Raw genomic sequence first — 19,700 nt, forward strand, 5'->3', positions numbered from 1 at the left:
AACTGCTGGGCTTCAACTTGACCCTGGGCAGAAGCTACCTGCCAGATGGGTTGGTGATGTCATTGATGATGCCCATGCTGGCAAAGGCAGCACTGAGAGGTGACTTGCCTGAGCTCGGAGCAGATTCTCTAAAGCTCTCTCAAAATCCAGTCTTAATTGCCTGAGGTTATTGCACACACACGATCAACCTCAAGGTTTGGGGATGAGCAGCATTGGGTAGCAACTCTCTAGCAGCTATGCTTCCTGATTATCCTACCTCACTTGAATCCAGTTCTGATGGCCACATAAGTTTCCTTATGCTTCAGGATATTGACAAGTTGGAACATGGACAGAGGAGGGGGCAACCAAAATGATCAAGGGTCTGGAAACCAAGCCTTATGAGGAACAGTTGAGGGAGCTGGGTATGTTTAGTCTGGATAAGAGAAGAGTGAGAGAGGATAGATTAGCCATCTTTAAATATCTCAAGGGCTGTCACATGGAAGAGGGAACAAGTTTGTTTTCTGCTGTTCCAGGGGGTGGGACCCGAACCAATGGCTTCAAGTTACAAGAAAGGAGATTCTGACTAAACATCAGGAAGAACTTTCTGGCAGTAAGAGCTGTTTGGCTGTGGAACAGTCTCCCACAGGAGGTTGTGGACTGTCCTTCCTTGGAGGTTTTTAAGCAGAAGCTGAAGGACCATCTGTCATGGACTCTTTAGCTGTGATTCCTGCATTGCAGGGGGTTGGACTAGATGATCTTTGAGATCCCTTCCAGCTGTACAATTCTATGATTCTGTTTCAGCCTCATGGGGAAAAGCATTCTACGTTTGCACAACTCCCATCATCTCTGACGGTTGTGCTGGTTGAAACTGATGGGAGATGGAATTTGGCAGTATCTGGAGAACCACTAGTTAGCAGTCCCTGTCCTCTAATCTTGCTAAAACCCATTGTATTATTTCAAATAATGATCTCATAAATGTATGTTATCTGATTTTATGTTCTTGTCACAATGCTGCACATTCACATTTTCATGGAAAAAACAAGGAGCAAAGCATCCAGCCACGACAACGATGGAACTGTTTGTGCAGTTTTAAAGCTATGAATTCCATTATGCAGTGTAAGTATGAGTGGAACATCTGTGAGAGAGATCATTTTTGTGAAGTCCCAGTCTGCAGGACTCCCAAGGCAATGTGACTGAGCGCTAAACCACCCAAAGCCTTCACTGGAGGCAAATCAGAGTAGCAACTCTTAAAGGAACCAGACTGCAAATCAAGCCAGACAGGACAGAAACATTCAAGACTTTGGCAACCTGTTGCCCTAAACCAGGAAATATACCTGATGGCAAAATTCTTCTGGACATTTTACAACATCTCTGCATATTCCAGTCATTTCCCTAATCAGCAATATAGCTCCAGGTTTGCTTGCTATTGTCTGGCATATAGCCTTTCCATATTGCACTCATTCTATGGCAGGCAACCCCAAACTGTGGCCCTCCAGATGTTTTGGCCTACAACTCCCATGATCCCTAGCTAACAGGACCAGTGGCTGGGGAAGATGGGAATTGTAGTCCAAAACATCTGGAGGGCCGAAGTTTGGGGATGCCTGTTCTATGGGAAAGAACCTAATTGCCAACATCCCATCACACTCCAGTGTGACCAAGGAACCAAACACAGAATAGGACCTATGAAGTGATGTAGAAAAATTGGTGTTTGGTTTTTGCTGCCCAATTATCCAAGGGACTGAGTCTATGATCAGTCAGAGATGAATGGATGGAAGCAGGATCCAGAGAAAGCAAGGCAGATCTTAGTTTCCTTCCTTCCTTGCAAGGAGGGAGAGACCCAAAACAAAAGTGTGCAGGAACCTTTAAAGCCTTTTGAAATTGCCCGGCCCCTTAGCCAGAGACCATCCAAAAACATCATACATACTGTACATCACAGAAGGAGGTAGTCTCCCACAGAAATTTGAGAGTGTTGCTTCGCTTCTGTCTGCCAGGATACCCATTACTGGTCACTGATTGTGTAACCTGGACAGACTGGCCATTCTTTTGTGATGGAAAATACTTTAGTTCCTGAATCTCTTTTTACAAACTTACACCTATTGTCAGTTTGCTCAGCTTAACAGAAATTTTCCAGACTGGATTTGCAGTGGGGGGGGGGGAATAAGTCCCCTACATTCAAGGTGGTTTTATTAACTGGATTTGCAAGTGTGAAGACAACTGGAAATCTTTCCCCGTTTCCTTCCTCCTACTGCAGAAGAATATTTGTGGTCATTTTGAGAGAGTCAAAATGACTTTTTGAGATTGTTCTGTTTGTGTGTCTGTTGCGTGAGTGCACCCTAATTTTTTACAACAGCAGAGAGGGACAAGCTTCATTCTTATTCACTCATGGAGTTCTGTTGGTGGCAATCAGGGTGCCTTTATTTTTTTTGTAGGTCAGGGGACCTCCCCAGTCAACAGGGGCAAATAGCAGGTTGACCCAAACCCATCCAGCTGTTGTCTACAGCTCAGTGGCGGAGCTTCATGCTCCAGCACTAGGGGGCAGAGAGCAGGCGGGGGCGGGGCTGGCGCACGTCCCAGGGGCGTGGTGGCTGCCCACGGGAGTGTGGCACGTGTCCTGGGGGCGTGGCGCTAAGTGTGGGCGGGGGGCCAGCTGGGATGGCACCCCACTGGGATCAATCGCGCTGCTGGGGGCGGTGTGCTCCCCCCCCACTCCTCTTCCCCTTCCTCTGCCACTGCTAAAACTGAACCTCTTTCTTTACTTTCCATACATCCAAATAGCTCTCCTTCTCTGCTGGAGATTGGGGAGTTCAAGCCTGTCCTTGAGGGCAAACCCTACCCAACATTGCTGCCATGAACAGGCAGTGGAGATTCAAAGCATCTCCTGTGTGGAACTCAGCAGACATTGGCTGCACACAAACCATGCGTTTAAAGCACACCCTTTCCTCAAAGAATCCTGGGAACTGTAGTTAACCCTCCAAAGAGCTAGAATTCCCAGCACCAACAAACTATAGCTCCCAGGATTCTTTGGGTGCTTTAAAGGCAGAGGGTCTTCTTGGTAGTGGCACCCTCCCTGTGGAACCCCCTTCAGATGTCAAGGAAATAAACAACTATATGACTTTGAGAAGACATCTGAAGGCAGCCATGTTTAGGGAAGTTTTTAACGTTTGATGTTTTATCATGTTTTTACTATTCTTCTTGGAGCTGCCCAGAGTGACTGGGGAAACCTAACCCATTATTATTGTTATTATTATTAAATGTCTGGTGTGTATGCAGATTTTCTCCATACCTGCCTTTCACAACACACACACACACACACACACACACACACACACACACACACACACGAAGAATAGCATATATTGTGCTAGTCCAGACAGCATAGCAGAATAAAGTAACAATAAAGACTTCCAGGAAGTTGCAGCAATTGCAGTTAAAATTAGGACGTGAAAACTATATACATGTCCTTGAAGTAAACAGAGCTTTGCATGCACACACAGTGTGTGTGTGTGTGTGTGAGAGAGAGAGAGAGAGAGAGAGAGAGACGTTTACTCCTTTACTTTAAACTGAGAGAGAAAGAGAAAGCAGCCGCCCTCATCCTTTCCTGATTTATAGAGCAGCAGCCAGGACTGGGCTCGAGTCCCTGCAGGCCAGCCGGCCATCTCGCCAGGCGGGCGCCCAGCCAGCCCCGGCAAGGCAATCCGTGGTGGGCTGCAACAAACAGGCCCCTCGGGGACCCGCTGGGGATTCTGTGAAGGCTGCAATTTGCCGGCAATAAGATTACAAGAAGGTATAACAAAGCTGGCTAATTTAATTAGGCTCCTGATCGCAGAAAGATTAAAGATGTGACAGGCTGGCTGAGCGTGGAGAGAGCGAGAGCGAGAGCGAGAGCGCTGGGATGGAGTGTATGCAAAATCACTTTGGGGAGGAGGGAGAAAGATAGAATTCTGTTCACACGCTGACAAGCAAGAGGCGAGGAGAGCCGCGTGACTCAGGGCAAAGCCGTGGAAAACAAGGAGAGAAGGGCTGGTCCTAACATGGGGGCAGCAGCAGAAGACTCCCAGCAGCCGGGAAGGGGCTTCTCTCCCCCCCCCCCGCGCCTCCCCGCCTTTCTCCATCAAAACGACCCCCCCTTTCAAAGGGAAGTGGGAACAGGCCTCCATTTAAGCCTCCACACACATCTGGCAGACTTCAGTCCCAGCTCTTGCTCAGAGGATCCTCCGTGCGGGGGGGGGGCGGAAACCATTAAGGGGGTGATTAATGCAGTGCCCATGGGCGCCAATGCACCCATCAATATTTGCTTGGGCGCACCTGCAAGGTGGTCAGGATCCCGCCCGATTTTCCTGTTCACTTTGGATGGCAGCCTCTGCTTGCTTCCATTGTTGGCAGGAGGAGAGGAAAGGGATCCTCAGAGGGCGAGGCTGAGGGGCAGCACCGCCAAGCACAGGGCCTGTGGTTTTGCTTTATCTATTCTACAGTACAGTATTAAGCAGTCTGTAGGCACCAGTGTATTATACCAGAAAGATATGGAGGTCTCGTACACCCCAGGTAGTGTGGTTGCTGACCTTGAGCCAGACATCTTGGAGAGTGAAGTCAAATGGGCCTTAGAAAGCACTGCTAATAACAAGGCCAGTGGAAGTGATGATATTCCAGCTGAACTATTTAAAATTTTAAAAGATGATGCTGTTAAGGTGCTACACCCAATATGCCAGCAAGTTTGGAAAACTCAGCAATGGCCAGAGGATTGGAGAAGATCAGTCTACATCCCAATTCCAAAGAAGGGCAGTGCCAAAGAATGCTCCAACTACCGCACAATTGCGCTCATTTCACACGCTAGCAAGGTTATGCTTAAAATTCTACAAGGCAGGCTTAGGCAGTATGTGGACCGAGAACTCCCAGAAGTGCAAGCTGGATTTCGAAAGGGCAGAGGAACCAGAGACCAAATAGCAAACATGCGCTGGATTATGGAGAAAGCTAGAGAGTTCCAGAAAAACGTCTACTTCTGCTTCATTGACTATGCAAAAGCCTTTGACTGTGTCGACCACAGCAAACTATGGCAAGTTCTTAAAGAAATGGGAGTGCCTGATCACCTCATCTGTCTCCTGAGAAATCTCTACGTGGGACAAGAAGCTACAGTTAGAACTGGATATGGAACAACTGATTGGTTCAAAATTGGGAAAGGAGTACGACAAGGTTGTATATTGTCTCCCTGCTTATTTAACTTATATGCAGAATTCATCATGCGAAAGGCTGGACTGGATGAATCCCAAGCTGGAATTAAGATTGCCGGAAGAAATATCAACAACCTCAGATATGCAGATGACACAACCTTGATGGCAGAAAGTGAGGAGGAATTAAAGAACCTTTTAATGAGGGTGAAAGAGGAGAGCGCAAAATATGGTCTGAAGCTCAACATCAAAAAAACCAAGATCATGGCCACTGGTCCCATCACCTCCTGGCAAATAGAAGGGGAAGAAATGGAGGCAGTAAGAGACTTTACTTTCTTGGGCTCCTTGATCACTGCAGATGGTGACAGCAGTCACGAAATTAAAAGACGCCTGCTTCTTGGGAAAAAAGCAATGACAAACCTAGACAGCATCTTAAACAGCAGAGACATCACCTTGCCTACAAAGGTCCGTATAGTTAAAGCTATGGTTTTCCCAGTAGTGATGTATGGAAGTGAGAGCTGGACCATAAAGAAGGCTGGTCGCCGAAGAATTGATGCTTTTGAAATATGGTGCTGGAGGAGACTCTTGAGAGTCCCATGGACTGCAAGAAGATCAAACCTATCCATTCTTAAGGAAATCAGCCCTGAGTGCTCCCTGGAAGGACAGATCGTGAAGCTGAGGCTCCAATACTTTGGCCACCTCATGAGAAGAGAAGAATCCTTGGAAAAGACCTTGATGTTGGGAAAGATGGAGGGCACTAGGAGAAGGGGACGACAGAGGATGAGATGGTTGGACAGTGTTCTCGAAGTTACGGACATGAGTTTGACCAAACTGCGGGAGGCAGTGCAAGACAGGAGTGCCTGGCGTGCTATGCTCCATGGGGTCACGAAGAGTCGGACACGACTAAACGACTAAACAACAAAGGCACCAGTGTAAGCTTTGATTTTGAAGGCAGCTCCTGTAAATTCAAGGGGATCCATTTTAATTCTGCCATATCTGACTTTTGCTCAGACCCCTGTGAATAACCTCTCTGTGTGCGTGTGCGTGCCCTGGGAGTGCAACCAACAGAGGAGGAGAGGATATGGAGATTGGTTCCTATTAGCAGTAGCAGCAGTAATACCGTAGTAATACCGTAGTATCGGTGAATACCAATAGGACAGGATATATCAATTTAAAATTCAGGATCAAAAACTGTTGAAAGCAAATTAGTCAGGGGAAGATGGTGGCACTTCCACAGCCAGGACTGACCCACCCATGAGACAAGGTAAAGTGGAAGGATGGAAGGATTCACTGGGGCAGCAGATCCTGATGTAGATCTTCACTCACCCCTTCTACCCTGATGGAGAGGGGGGGGGCACCGTTTTGTGGTTCACCTCGGGTGCCAAAATGTCCTGTCTACAGCATTCCAAATGTGCCCACATGCCACAAAAGTATTGGCAACGCCCCCTCCCACTACATGGAGTGTTAAAAGGCACACTGCTTTGCTACTTGTTTATGAGGGAAGCAGGGGGAGTCCTTAATGAAACCCCCTGCATGCACACACACCTTCCATGGGGCTGTTTAAGACATTTCTGCCCCACGGGAAGGCAGTAGTGAAGTAGCTATCAACTCCTGAAGCTGATCTGATAATTATTTTGTAGCATTTGTTCATTCTAATATCTTAAAACTGTAAGCCTCCGTGGGTGCCTTGGCAGAAAAGCAGTGTAAAATGCTTTGTTAGCTGTGTTGCTGGAGGACGAAGGGCAGATGGGTGCAGCTTGGAGCAATGCTACGGAAGTTGGAGCTTCTCCTCCACATTAGCCACCCCTTTTCTCCCATCTGCTCTTGCAAGGGGCAGTGACAAGCAGTGCCCACTGGGACTGGTAGGGTGGAAAGCAGGGAGGCCAACAGTAGGGGTGCCAGGACCATTGACAGGCAGAGCCAACTAGTTCATAGAAGTGGTAGAATTATAGAATTGGAAGGGGACCATGAGGATCCGCTAGTCCAGCTTCCTGCAATGCAGCCTGGGGCTCAAACCCACAACCCTGAGATTAAAAGTCTCAGGCTCTACCAACTGAGTTCTGGCTTTGTACAATGTCAAGAGTGGCAGAGGCGGAGAAAGGTGGGTGCCATCCCTGAGGGGTGTGTGACATTGACCCCCACCCCCGACGCTCGTCATGGGTGGCTCACCCCCCAGGACGCGTCCCCTGCCCTGCCCCCCAGGATGCTCGACCCGCCCCCAGCAGCTTGTCCCGCCCCCAGGTGCACACTGCTCCGGGTGTCAGAGCAGCTAGCTCCACCTCTGAACACTGGGACTAAGGAAGAGGAAACTGACAGGCAGGGCCACTTCTAGGTCACTTGTAAGAAATAAGACAAGCTGGCTGGCGGGGGGGGGCAGTGCCCCATAGACTAGCCTCCCCTGGTGAGGGAGAATTTCAGTTTTACCTTATAGGAGCTGCAGGAGGGTGGGCAAGAAAACAGGGTGTGGTGGGGGGATGTGGTTGAATCGTGACATTGTGGCTCCAACAGCAGCCACACTGGCAGTTTTCAAAGGTGTATGCAACACCTCTGGTCTACCTTTGCCTGGGTTTAAGGAAGTCCCCTGTGGGTGCCTCTCCTTCATGAACCAACCTCAGACTCACAAAGGGTGGCCTACACTTGGTGTGTGGCGTTTGGCTCAAAAGAAATGGGTTTTTGATGCCATCTAGTGGCTGGAAGGTAGAATACCTGTTATTGGTTTCAAAATAAAGAGTCTTCAGTACAGTTCACCTCTCTCTTCCCCTGGAGGACCAGCCCCCCCCCCCCAAAAGGATCCCACAGGATGCATGGCCAGATCCAGAGGAGAGTGAGATAGGAAGATGCTGGAAAGGGCGCTATTGGCAAGGGCTGTGGAAGCTGGACACAACTTTCAAACATTACATGGTCTTTTCTCTCACACTTCTCCCCCCACCCCCTCCTTTACTCTTAACTCACACTGCATGAGTAAAGGACACCATGCTGCCTAGAGAGTGACAAAGCTGCCCTTTCATTGCACCAGCAAGAGCCTGAAAGGGGGATGTTTCTTTCAATAAGAATTAAGCTTGGCTTCTTGGCATTAGCCACCTGCTCTTTGCTATACTCTCAGTTTGTGTGCCTTCTGGCCCCTAATGGCAGGGTCCCCAAACTAAGGCCCGGAGGCCGGATGCGGCCCAATCGCCTTCTAAATCCAGCCCGTGGACAGTCCGGGAATCAGCATGTTTTTACATGAGTAGAATGTGTCCTTTTATTTAAAATGCATCTCTGGCTTATTTGTGGGGCATAGGAATTCGTTCATATTATTTTTCAAAATATAGTCCAGCCCCCCACAAGGTCTGAGGGACAGTGGACCGGCCCCCTGCTGAAAAAGTTTGCTGACCCCTGCCTAATGGTCTGTTGCTGGGTCTCCCTGCTAGAACCCAGAGAAGCAGCAACACCACTTGAATGTCCCTTAACACTCATCCACACCCAAAAAAGATTGTTAATAGTGGCTGGGCAACTTTGCTTTTCTTAGGGAGATTGCTTGTCAGTCTCAGGTACATGTTTCTTCAAAAGGAGCTAATGACTAGGAAATAATTGGGACATTCTTTTCTTAAGTGTTTTGAATCCCTTCTCCAGCCAAGGGGAGGGGGCTGACCTGGAGAGGCTGGAAACACAGCTGTTCCGGAAGAGAGTGAGATTTAGCTGAAGGTTGAATGCATCTGGAGAGTACAAGATGCCACTTTCTGGAGGTCTGATGTGACCAGTGTCAGTCTGAGGGGCTCAGGAAGGCTCTTTGGCTTAGGCCTCAAGCTCAAGGGGCAGGGAGGGGCTCAAGCCTGTTACATTTTCTTTGCATTTGATAAGTTTTGCCATTTGTTTTACACATATTGAATGAAAATGTGATATACTCTCTCTGTACCTGTCAGGGAGAGCCTGGATTAGACATAGGCAAACTCTGCCCTCCAGATGTTTTTGGGACTACAACTCCCATCATCCCTAGCTAACAGGACCAGTGGTCAGGGATTATGGGAGTTGTAGTCCCAAAACATCTGGCGGGCAGAGTTTGCCTGTGCCTGGCCTGGATGTTAGTGAGCTAATGTGAATTTGTTGCCTGGCAGGAGCATACATGCCACTCAGCTCCACTTATGCCCTTGCTGGGTTGTGGGGTTTTTTAAGCCATGTAGTGCAAGCAGACCCATTGAAGCCTCCATTGCTCCCTCCTCCAAAAAAAGCCCAACCTTGGCAGCTCTGCCCCTTGAATATCTCATCACTGCTAGGGATGTGGGAGAAATCTGGTTTGGTTCCTATTTCCTGAAACAATGTGCAAACCAAAATACAGTTATCCACTGACATTTACAGCTCTATGCATTTTGCAATGCACCCCCCCCCCATTTACTAGGGGGAAGGTGCACACGAAAATGCATATATTAGCAAAAGTAACATGCAACAATACATTATATTAGGGGAAAGTGCTTGCAAAAATGTGTAAGTTAAGATAATGATGAACATTTTCAAAGGATTTTTTATCGCAAATGCCGAAATGTGCTGAAGAAATTTAGGATTGTAAAAATGAGACACTGAAATTTGACAATTCGTCTATCACTAACCACTGCTTAGGGAAGTCCAAATGTGTAACAATATGAATCCAAAGGGACTGTGAAAAGGTCTGGGGCACCTGTTTTTCCAAACACTTGATAACTATAACTAACCTGCCACCAGCACCCTCACCCCACCCTCCAGGAAATAAAAGCCCCTCCAGCCCAGTACTGTCATCAGGACAAAATTTATGAAAATCCTTTTTCTACAACAGATGAAGGAACCTAGGAAGCTACTGAGTCACACTACTGATCTGTCTGCTTCAGTGCAATCTGCACCAGAGCTAATCAACAATGTGCCCTCTAGATGTTAGTGCACTACAACTTCCATCCTCTCTGACCACTGGTTGGGACAACATCTGGAAGGCACCCAGGGTTTTCGGCAGGAGCCTTTCACAGCAGATGCCAATGACTGAAGCCAGGACCATTTGCAGGCAACACATGCTATCTAGCACCAAGCCCTGTAGCTCAGCGGATGGGCATACAACACCTTGGTAGCAAGGCCAGGGTGGGAGAGTACCAGAGTTCTGTCTAGTCAAGTTGTATGGGATCAGTTTCAACTTCTTACCACTGAGGATATGGACAGGCTGCTTGGACGAGTGAAACCAACCACCTGTCTCCTTGATCCTTGCCGATCCTGGCTCATAAAAGCGAGTCAGGCTGGGCTGGGCAATGGGCTCCATGGGGTTGTGAATGCTTCCCCCTTAAAGAAGCTATCTTCAAACCCGGCTGCTATGGCCATCTCAAATGTTCCATTTGGTGATTGAGCGGGGGGTCGCGAAGCAACTCCAGACACGCCTGGAGGATGCGGACTATTTGTACCTCTTCCAATTGGGTTTCAGGCCTTCTCCTGGGACTGAAACTGCCTTGGTTGTGTGGTTGGTGATCTCTGGTGGGTTAGGGATAGAGGTGGAAGCTGTCCTGCTGGATCTCTCAGCAGCTTTTGATACTGTCAACCACAGTATCCTCCTGGACCGTCTTAGGAGGGCCAGGAGTTAGCAGCACTGTTATGCAGTGGTTCTGCTCCTTCCTCCTGTGTCGTGCCCAGAAAGTGGTGTTTGGACCCCTGGACACTCACTAGACACTCTCCTCCATGCTTTTCAATATCTATATAAAACTGCAGGGAGAGATCATCAGGGGGTTGAGGCTGGGTGTTCACCAATATGCAGATGATGTCCAGTGAAGCTGGTGACCATCCTCTTGGGGTGGATGGAGGTTAACAGATTGAGGTTGAATCCCAACAGCAGGGAAGTACTGTTTCTGGGAGACAGGGGCGGGCAGGTGTGGGAGATTCCATGGTCCTGAATGGGGTAACTGTGCCCCTAAAGGACCAGGTGGGCAGCCTGGGAGTCATTTTGGACTCACAGCTGTCCATGGAGGTCAGTTCTGTGCCCAGGGCAGCTGTCTACCAGCTGGTATGGCAGCTGAGACCCTACCTGCCTATGCACTGTCTCGCCAAAGTGGTGCATGCACTGGTTATCTCTTGCTTAGACTACTGCAATGCACTCTATGTGGGGCTACCTTTGAAGGTGACTACCACTACAACTAATCCAGAATGCAGCTGCCAGACTAGTGACTTGGCATGTAGCACTCTTTGTAACTGCCGCTAGGATAATTAAAGCAAATTATATATCCAAGATAGCCACCAACTGTAAAGGAGATGAATTTACTGTAAATGCAAGTAGATAAATAGGGGGGAAGGTAAACGGCGTTTCCATGTGCTGCTCTGGTTTGCCAGAAGCGGCTTAGTCATGCTGGCCACATGACCTGGAAGCTGTACACCAGCTCCCTCGGCCAATAACGCGAGATGAGCGCCACAACCCCAGAGTCAGTCACGACTGGACCTAATGGTCAGGGGTCCCTTTACCTTTACCTTTACATCAATGTAAGACAGAATGAGGGGGGCGGGGGTGGAAACATTCTTGCAGCAGTTTTTTCAATGAGGAGACATAAAAGCATCTCACAATCGACCACGATCTCCACAGGATCTACCTGTGAATCACGGTCCACCAGTTGGACATTGCTGCCCTACAGCAGTCACAAAGCCCCCATTATTTCATCTGTTCTCTCCCAGCCTCAAAAAACCAGCTTGTCTGTACACCAGGATGAAGTAGCTGCCCAGTGCTTAGGTTTAGTGAATGAACAGGGTTGGGACCAGGAATGAAAGCGGAGTGGGAAGTCAGAACTTCCTATTAAAATTACGGTATATTTAAGATGCTTTTGCCTTAATCCTAAAGACTCTCAATGCAGAGCAATGGGATAAACACAAAATATTCATGCATACTCACCCCAGTGATCACATTCTCCACACCAGGTTGGGAGTTATCAGGGCTAAAAGCAGAGTATATTTAGAAGCCAGGAGAGGGAGAGAGGATCCAAAAGGTTTAAGAAGCCTCATTCTAAACCTGAGCTACCAAATCCTGAAGGGCACTAGTGCCCCCTTGAGGTATAAAAATCATATGACATTTTGTTGCCCAACCTTTCTCCCTGACTCTCCTGTTTTGACCCTAGCAGTGATTTAGACACCACAAGTGGACAGGCAGGCAGCACCTGTTCGCTTAGGATCAAGCAGCAGAAGCCCCCTATTCCACCCCCCTGCCTCCCCAAATGTTTGCTCCATCCATGAATTTTCCAATGACTTAACTGTGAATCAACAAATTCAGCTGCACCTGTCTCAGGGCCCCACATATGGCAGCCACAAGGGCAATGCTCCAGTTCCCAGCGATGCTCTCCGGTTTCACATTCCAGTCGGGGACACTGCTTCTGGCTTGACTGTTTCCACTAGGCAAGAAGAAGCATGGTACATTTTCTGCTGAAAACAGATCCAATTTAGAGAGAGGAGGAGGGAGTCTAGATTTCACGCAACTCCACTGTCAGCATGATAAAATGCTAGAGCTGTTTTCCAGAGCTTGTCACAACTGTCTTCCCAAATCACTTTTTGCCACATAGAACCTTATTAACTCAAAGGCTTCAGGGTGCCAACTTCATGATGCCGGCATTTGCAGGAAGATTGCACTGTGGTGTACAAAATGCTGTGCCTGGGTGGTTCATAGAATGTGCCAAAGTCAAATTCTGCAACCTGAATCAGTTATGCAAATCACTCTGTTTGTTTACACTTTTTACAGATTTTATTCTACTTCTATGAATAAAGCACTCTTTGTGCCATGACAACTGGAACTCCTGTTCAGCCCCATCCCAGTTCGAGATTCCACTAGACTTTTGACCAGCCATTTTCAATTTTGCCTCCAGTGGTTTATGGATTAGGAAGCTGCTTTAAAAACACAGAATGCTGAGATTCTCGGGGTACTAAAATTGCATCAGATACCAAATTTCCCATTTGTGCTGTGCAATGACACACAGGGAGACTTGTACCTGACACTAACAGACACAAGTCCCTTGGCAGATGTTTCAAATACAGTGGTGCCTCGCTTAACGAATGCTCTGCTTAACAAAATTTCCGCTTAATGAAAGGATTTTTCGAGCGGAGGTTGCCTCGCTAGACGAATGCGTTTTACGAAAAATTCGTCTAGCGAATCACGGTTTCCCATAGTAATGCATTGAAATTCAATTAATGCGTTCCTATGGGCAAAATAAATTTTTAAAAAAATTCAATGCATTCCTATGGGATTCGCTAGACGAATTTTTTGCTATAAGAAAAGACCCGTGGAACGAATTAATTTCGTCTAGCGAGGCACCACTGTATGTCCAGAACAATTGCTTCTCATCACCTGCCCTCATCTTATCATTTGAGATCATAGAATTGGAAGAGACCACAAGGGCCATCCAGTCCAACCCCCTGCCAAGCAGGAAACACCATCAAAGCATTCTTGACATATGCCTGTCAAGCCTCTGCTTAAAGACCTCCAAAGAAGGAGACTCCACCACACTCCTTGGTAGCAAATTCCACTGCCGAACAGCTCTTACTGTCAGGAAGTTTTTCCTAATGTTTAAGTGGAATCTTCTTTCTTGTAGTTTGAGATCAAATGAGACAAGAGACAGGTAAGGTGGTGTAGACACTGGGTTACGCTTTGTTATGGAAAGGTTGTATTAGGGACCAAAAAAAATGTTTGATTTCATGTTGCCTTATCTAGCCCAACTCCATCATTCCCACTTTGAATCGCCCCTCGCAGATACTGTCCTGAAAGGTTCTGGGACAGGCAGCTGGAGGTGTATATTCAAAAGCACTTAGCACCCACAATATACATTTATTTTTCATTGCTCAAGCCATCTTGATCAGAGGACTATGCCAACACTTCCTGTACACATATCCTGACAAGTGCATATTTGCTAACTTCTCTTCCTTGCCCACACAGGATTCAACTTAAGCTCTGAGTGAAGCTGAAAGGTAGCTGGTAACACAAATCCTTTGGCGCAAAAATCACCTGGAGTTCACAAAGCTGTAAAGAAGGTAAAATGAACAAGAGACAAAGGCTGCTCTCCTAATCCCACTTACCTGGGAGTAAACTGCATTTAATTCTGTGGGATTTACTTCTTAGTAGACATGGTCAGGCTTGTGTTGCAAATACCTAGCCCTGCTTTGTTCTCCTTTTCACTCCCCCCCACCCCCACCTGACACTTATCTGAAACTGCAAAGTGCCCATTTTGGGGACACAGGAAGTAGAAGACTTCCTAGGCATTGACACAGTATTGGGGAACTTGTAGCCCTCCTGCTGGATCAGGCCAAAGGCCCATCTAGTCCAGCATTCCTGTTCTCAGGGTGGCCAACCAGGCCACAAGCAGGACATGAGCCCAATAGCCCTCTCCCAACAGCAGAGGCAGAACATAGCCATTATGGCTAATAGCCATTGATGGCCTTATTCCCCCCTCCATTGTCTAATCCTCTTTTAAAGCTCTCCAAGTTAGTGGCTGCCACTGCTTATTAGGGGAGCGTATTCCACAGTTTAGCTATGTGAAGAAGAAGTATTTTCTTTTGTCTGTCCTGAACCTTCCAGCATTCAGCTTCACTGGATATCCGTGAGTTCTAGAGTTAAGAGAGAGGGAGAAAACTTCTCTCTCTCAGGCTATCAGGATAATCATAGAATCATAAGAGTTGGAAGAGACCACAAGGGCCATCCAGTCCAACCCCCTGCCAAGCAGGAAACACCATCAAAGCATTCTTGATATCAACAGATGCTATGAAGGGCACCAAAATGTATGTGTCTCTCATGGCAACAAATGTTGAGTGCCTCCTCAGTGTGCAGGTGTGAAAGTAAGCCCCGTACACCATAACTGCACATGAGAATGTGTGCACAAATAAACATGTGAGCAGGCCACAGGCTTTCGTGAAATGAGTGCAGTTGCACCAAGAGTATCAGCAGATTGCATACTACAAATGAGCTGACCCCACATAACAAGCCTAGTCATCAAATACTATCTGTAACTTTCTCAGCAACCCAAAATCCTGGCAATATCTCAGAGCAGGACAGGCTCAATTTATGTAGTATCCTCACTACCCCTCCATCATTGTTCTCCAGTAATCTTGAATATTAGAAGGAGAAACAGTCTTCTCTGTCATGCAAGGAATTGGACTTTCACTAAGGCAGATTCAGATGTACAAATAAGAGCACCCAGACCATCTTCTGGGGCCTCTCTCCCACCAAGAGATTCAGGAATTCCAGATGAGCATGTAAGTGCATACCTCTGTGGAGAAGGTGCACATGTGGCCAGATCAGATATTATAATGCAAGCATGGAAAAAGAAGAATGGGAGCATTACTTGTGGGCCCTTTGTTGTTTTATTCTCATAACATCCAAAGGGCTCAATTCAGCATGGAATCTTAGCCTTTCTGAGCCACCCCAGAGTGCACAAGGATCATTATAGCTGTCAACTTTCGGATTTGAAAATAAGGGATCAGCAGCAGCCTCACCTGTCCCAGGGACAGTCTACGGCAGTGGTTCCCAACAGGTGGTCCGCAGACCCCCAGGGGTCCGCGAGCTATGCCAGAGGGGTCCGCAAGATGCTATTAGAATAAAAAATATATTAAATATATTTCGTATGATAACAGATTTTTTGTTTTGGCCGCTTCCTGCATGAGCAGAGCCTAGCGCAAAACTAGAATTAGATAGAGGCAGTAGTTCTGCTGTATGCTGTTAGGTGGCGCTTTACAAACACTACTGTTTTGCAAAGAGGCAGCACGCGCATTCTACTAATGCTCACCTCCCGCGCGTCGGCTTCATTTGTGCGCTACTGCGCAGGTACCCTGTATTCTCCATTCCCCTCCCTCCTCCCTGGCGCGCGCTGCCTCTTTGCAAAACAGTAGTGTTTGTAAACAAAGCGTTGTTTTTCACGGAAGCTACAGTTTGCGTAGTTAAAAATGGACCATTGGTTAAAAAGTGGTTCATCTCATTAAGAACTGAAAATTTAAACTAACTGTATACTGATGGAGTACTCTGTTGTAACTGTAAAAAACGTATAAATATAAAATATAAAAAGACTCTTAATTTGGCTCTCACTTTTTAATTTTAGGATTAGGAATTAATGGGGGTCCTTGTCACAATAGCGGCTCGATGAGGGGTCCTCGAGAAAATTTTGTTGGGAACCCCTGGTCTACGGTATATCTAACAATCCAGGATAGCAGCTGGAAATGGCGCTGGAATAAGGGAATTTCCAGCAAAAAAAGGGAAGGTTGACAGCTGTGGCTTGGAATAAGGGAGTTTCCTGCAAAAAAGGGAGGGTTGACAGCTATGAGGATCATAGAAACAGGCAATGCTCTTTTTCCATAACATGCAACCTTCCCACTTTGCTGTGGCCAAGTTATTAGTCACTTTGCATGCTCCCTCCCCCAGAAAGAAAGTCACAGCACTGACTGTGTATAGAGAAATGCATGTATATACATGTTGTAAAGAAATTCAATTGTCTAGAACATCTAGCCTCCCTCATAAGCGAGATCAGAAGGTGCCTAAAAGGGAACAATCTAAAAAGAATCAGTTTCACAACAACAGGAAAATGGAAGAAAAGGATAATGGGAGAGGTATATGATTTCAACATAACTGGAGCTGATTAGCCCTCCTGGATGCTGATTCCAAGTCCTGCAGCTTTACGCTAAAGTAGGTAAGCAGGCTACTGAGGGGTAGAGAGAGATAACATATATAGGCAAAACATAACAAAATCTAAGCAATCCAAATAATGCTAGGAGTTGCCCCACCACCAGCAGCCAAGGGACAGCCATTTGCCTCCAAGTAAACACACACACACAAGCTTTGTGCCACCTGCAGGAGACAGCAGCAAATGCCACTTGTTTAGTCTGGCAGTCAACATGAACAATCAGTATCCACTTCCTTTGCAGACAGGAAGCAGAACAGCTTTGTCTGCATCCCAGCACCGCTGTGGCTTACATCATCAGTGGGTGAACGGCTAAACTCATTCTGGAATCTGCCACCACCACCAGAGTTCAAGAGCAGAGCCTGCCCAAAGGTGACAAAATTATGTGCTCCTCGCCTTGTATCCCAGCTCAGAGATACAGGTCCTGGTGGAATATCTTCACTGGGAGCCACACAGGCACTCGCAGAACCCAGCTCCATTGCAGGGAGTCCTTGGTAGCTGGGAATCTCTTTCCAAAGAAACAACCTGGCCTTCGGCTCTGGCCATGAAACCCATAAATGCCAGGGCTGGGTCTCAGATCTCCTGCAGGAAGTCGACGGGAAAGAGCCCCACCTTGCGGCCAGTGTAGACTTTCACATACCCATTCAGCTCCTCACCTTTCTGCACCACAATCTATTGCAGGATGAAGGAAGAAAGGGGAACAGGTAAGAATCAGAGCCAGCTTGCTATGTCACATGCTATTATACCATTTCCACCTCTCCCAGAGAAAGAGTGAAAACAGCCATTGCTCATTTCTGTAAGTCTGAATACATTTAAAAGCAGCCACAGAGCAGCATGTAAGGCTTTGCTCTAAGCTAATACATAAAGAAACAAACAAACAAACATGTTGTCGTGGGGCTTAGAACCACCCAGATAAAGGCTTAAGATCCTGGATCTGGGGGATCCAGCTGGTGTCAAATTCTGGGCCTGGACTATTGAGGCCACATAACTCCAGTGCTGAAAAGCTTGCACTGGCCGTTCATACACTACCAGACCAGGTTCAAGATTTGTGTGTTCATGTACAACTTGGGTCCAGGATACCTTAAGAAATGCCTGACTCCTTAGATCAGGCTTCCCCAAACTAAGGCCCGGGGGCCAGATGCGGCCCGCGAGGCTCTTTTATGCGGCCCCTGGCGACCCCCGCCCGCTGCCGTTGCCCGCTCTTAACGGCACGCTGCAGCTGCCCACTTCCGGGTCCCCGGAGCGTCGGAAATAGCTTGTGCGCATGCGCAAGCGTCTTTTCCGGCGCACTTCCAGGCCGAAGGAGGCGCATGCGCACAAACTATTTCTGGTGTTCTGGCGCGCTGGAGGGGCGCTGGAAATCGTGTGTGCGCACGCGTATGGGCGTGCACTCCGGCCCTCGGTGAGATAAGTTTGGGGACCCCTGCCTTAGATCCCTCAGATCTCCAGAAAAGTCACCGTTAGTGGTCCCCTATAGCTCGGATGCACAGCTTGTAAATACCACACTCCATGTGTTCAGTCTTGTGGACCCAATTTTGTGGGTGAGATTAGATAAGCAATAAAGCTTAACAAATACGATAGAGGTAACATGAAGTTGAAAACTACCTGTTGAACTTCCAGTGCCTCATGAGGACCTTTTGATTTCAGTAGGCATCTTAAGCCACTTCTGATTGTACAGTTAGTTTTAAATTTCATGTTACCTCTATTGTATTTGTTAAGCTTTATTGTACAGTGTTTAGAGACTATTGCAATTAAGTGGTATATAAATTGTCAAAACAAATAATAAAAATCAAAGTCATGTTCAGTTTGGCCCTAGGAGATGCTTGGGCCGGATCTACGTTGATCTGTAAAAACGTTATTAACAATAATGTTATATAACTCACAATGCAGTTTTCCATTGTTGAAGGCTCGCTGCTCTACAGCATCCTCTGGTGCCACATTTTTATAATGCATTTCTAACGTTTTAACTGATGATTATAGTGTTAAGTGCCTAAGAAATTGGATCTCATGGAAGAGACTGTTCAACACTGGGAAAGGTGTCACAAGAGATGCTTAAGGACTCATTTCAGTCTATTTGTCATGTCTGAATGATTCCAACAAAGACCATGGGGGCGAGGGTATGGAGACAGAAACAGGGGCAGAGAAGAGATTTGTTTTTTCCGTTCAGTGCACAGAGCTGGAAAATGCAAAACTGTTTTGAGCATCTGGTGTGAAATGGCCTAGGAATTCTGGAAACAAAAGCGTGTTAGGGCTGGGAAGGTTACTTCCTGTTTCTGGATCTGGTTTATGGGGCTAATAATGAGAAAGGGAAACAAGGATGGATAAGCCTCTTTCAAATGGAGAGCATGGAGAGAAGGGTAAGATAAGCTACTGACGGCTAGCAGTGTTTTTGCTATTAAGTGGCTGCCAGGGTGAAGGCTCTGATACCAGTGGTCGAAAGACCCCAAAAAACTATTCTGTAGCCATGCATGGGTTTTAAGACAGCATGGGAAATACTTGTTTTGGAGGGGGGGGGGTTCATGAAACTTCAGAATGGCCTCTACGGGTCAGATGATTGAGCCACTATTTTCCTGCCTGCTCCACAACATTTAATCCAAAATTATGCCACAGTCAGTTAGGAATGCTCAAGAATTTCATTTGGTCTGCATTTTTAAAGGTAACCACCCATGATTTGCAATTCCCAGATGAATATGCAGTTTGGAGCCCAATTATCCTTTGGTTTTCAACACTTCTCTGAATTTTGCAATAAGGTTCTTGACTCAGGAAATGTACAAAATGAATATAAAAATGTGTATTTGACATTAAATAATGTACATTCCCATGCATGTGTTGTTGTTTTTTAATGTAGAAATGCATAAAATGCATATTTGACATTAAATAATGTAAATTCCCATGCATGTGTTGTTGTTTTTTAATGTAGAAATGCATAAAATGCATATTTGACATT

At 46.9% G+C, this 19,700-nt stretch overlaps 1 protein-coding gene and 1 long non-coding RNA gene across 9 annotated transcripts in view; both read right to left on the reverse strand.

Annotated features, from left to right (window-relative positions):
- The window catches only part of LOC148686689 (uncharacterized), a 101,876-nt gene extending 89,814 nt beyond the window's left edge, over positions 1 to 12,062 (reverse strand). Inside the window, exon 1 of the long non-coding RNA XR_015948344.1 lies at positions 12,001 to 12,062. This is a non-coding gene — a long non-coding RNA (uncharacterized LOC148686689). The remainder of the gene's footprint in view (positions 1 to 12,000) is intronic.
- A 4,460-nt stretch (positions 12,063 to 16,522) lies between these two features.
- STAC3 (SH3 and cysteine rich domain 3) overlaps positions 16,523 to 19,700 on the reverse strand; it is a 35,350-nt gene continuing 32,172 nt past the window's right edge. For all 8 annotated transcript variants that reach the window (XM_035102212.3, XM_035102203.3, XM_035102193.3 and 5 more), the window contains one exon: positions 16,523 to 17,425. In XM_035102212.3, the coding sequence (XP_034958103.1) occupies positions 17,327 to 17,425 (99 nt within the window). In that variant the 3' untranslated portion in view covers positions 16,523 to 17,326. The remainder of the gene's footprint in view (positions 17,426 to 19,700) is intronic.

The sequence above is a fragment of the Zootoca vivipara genome, chromosome 2 (genome assembly GCF_965207765.1).
Source record: "Zootoca vivipara chromosome 2, rZooViv2.hap1.1, whole genome shotgun sequence".
Lineage (NCBI taxonomy): Eukaryota > Metazoa > Chordata > Lepidosauria > Squamata > Lacertidae > Zootoca > Zootoca vivipara.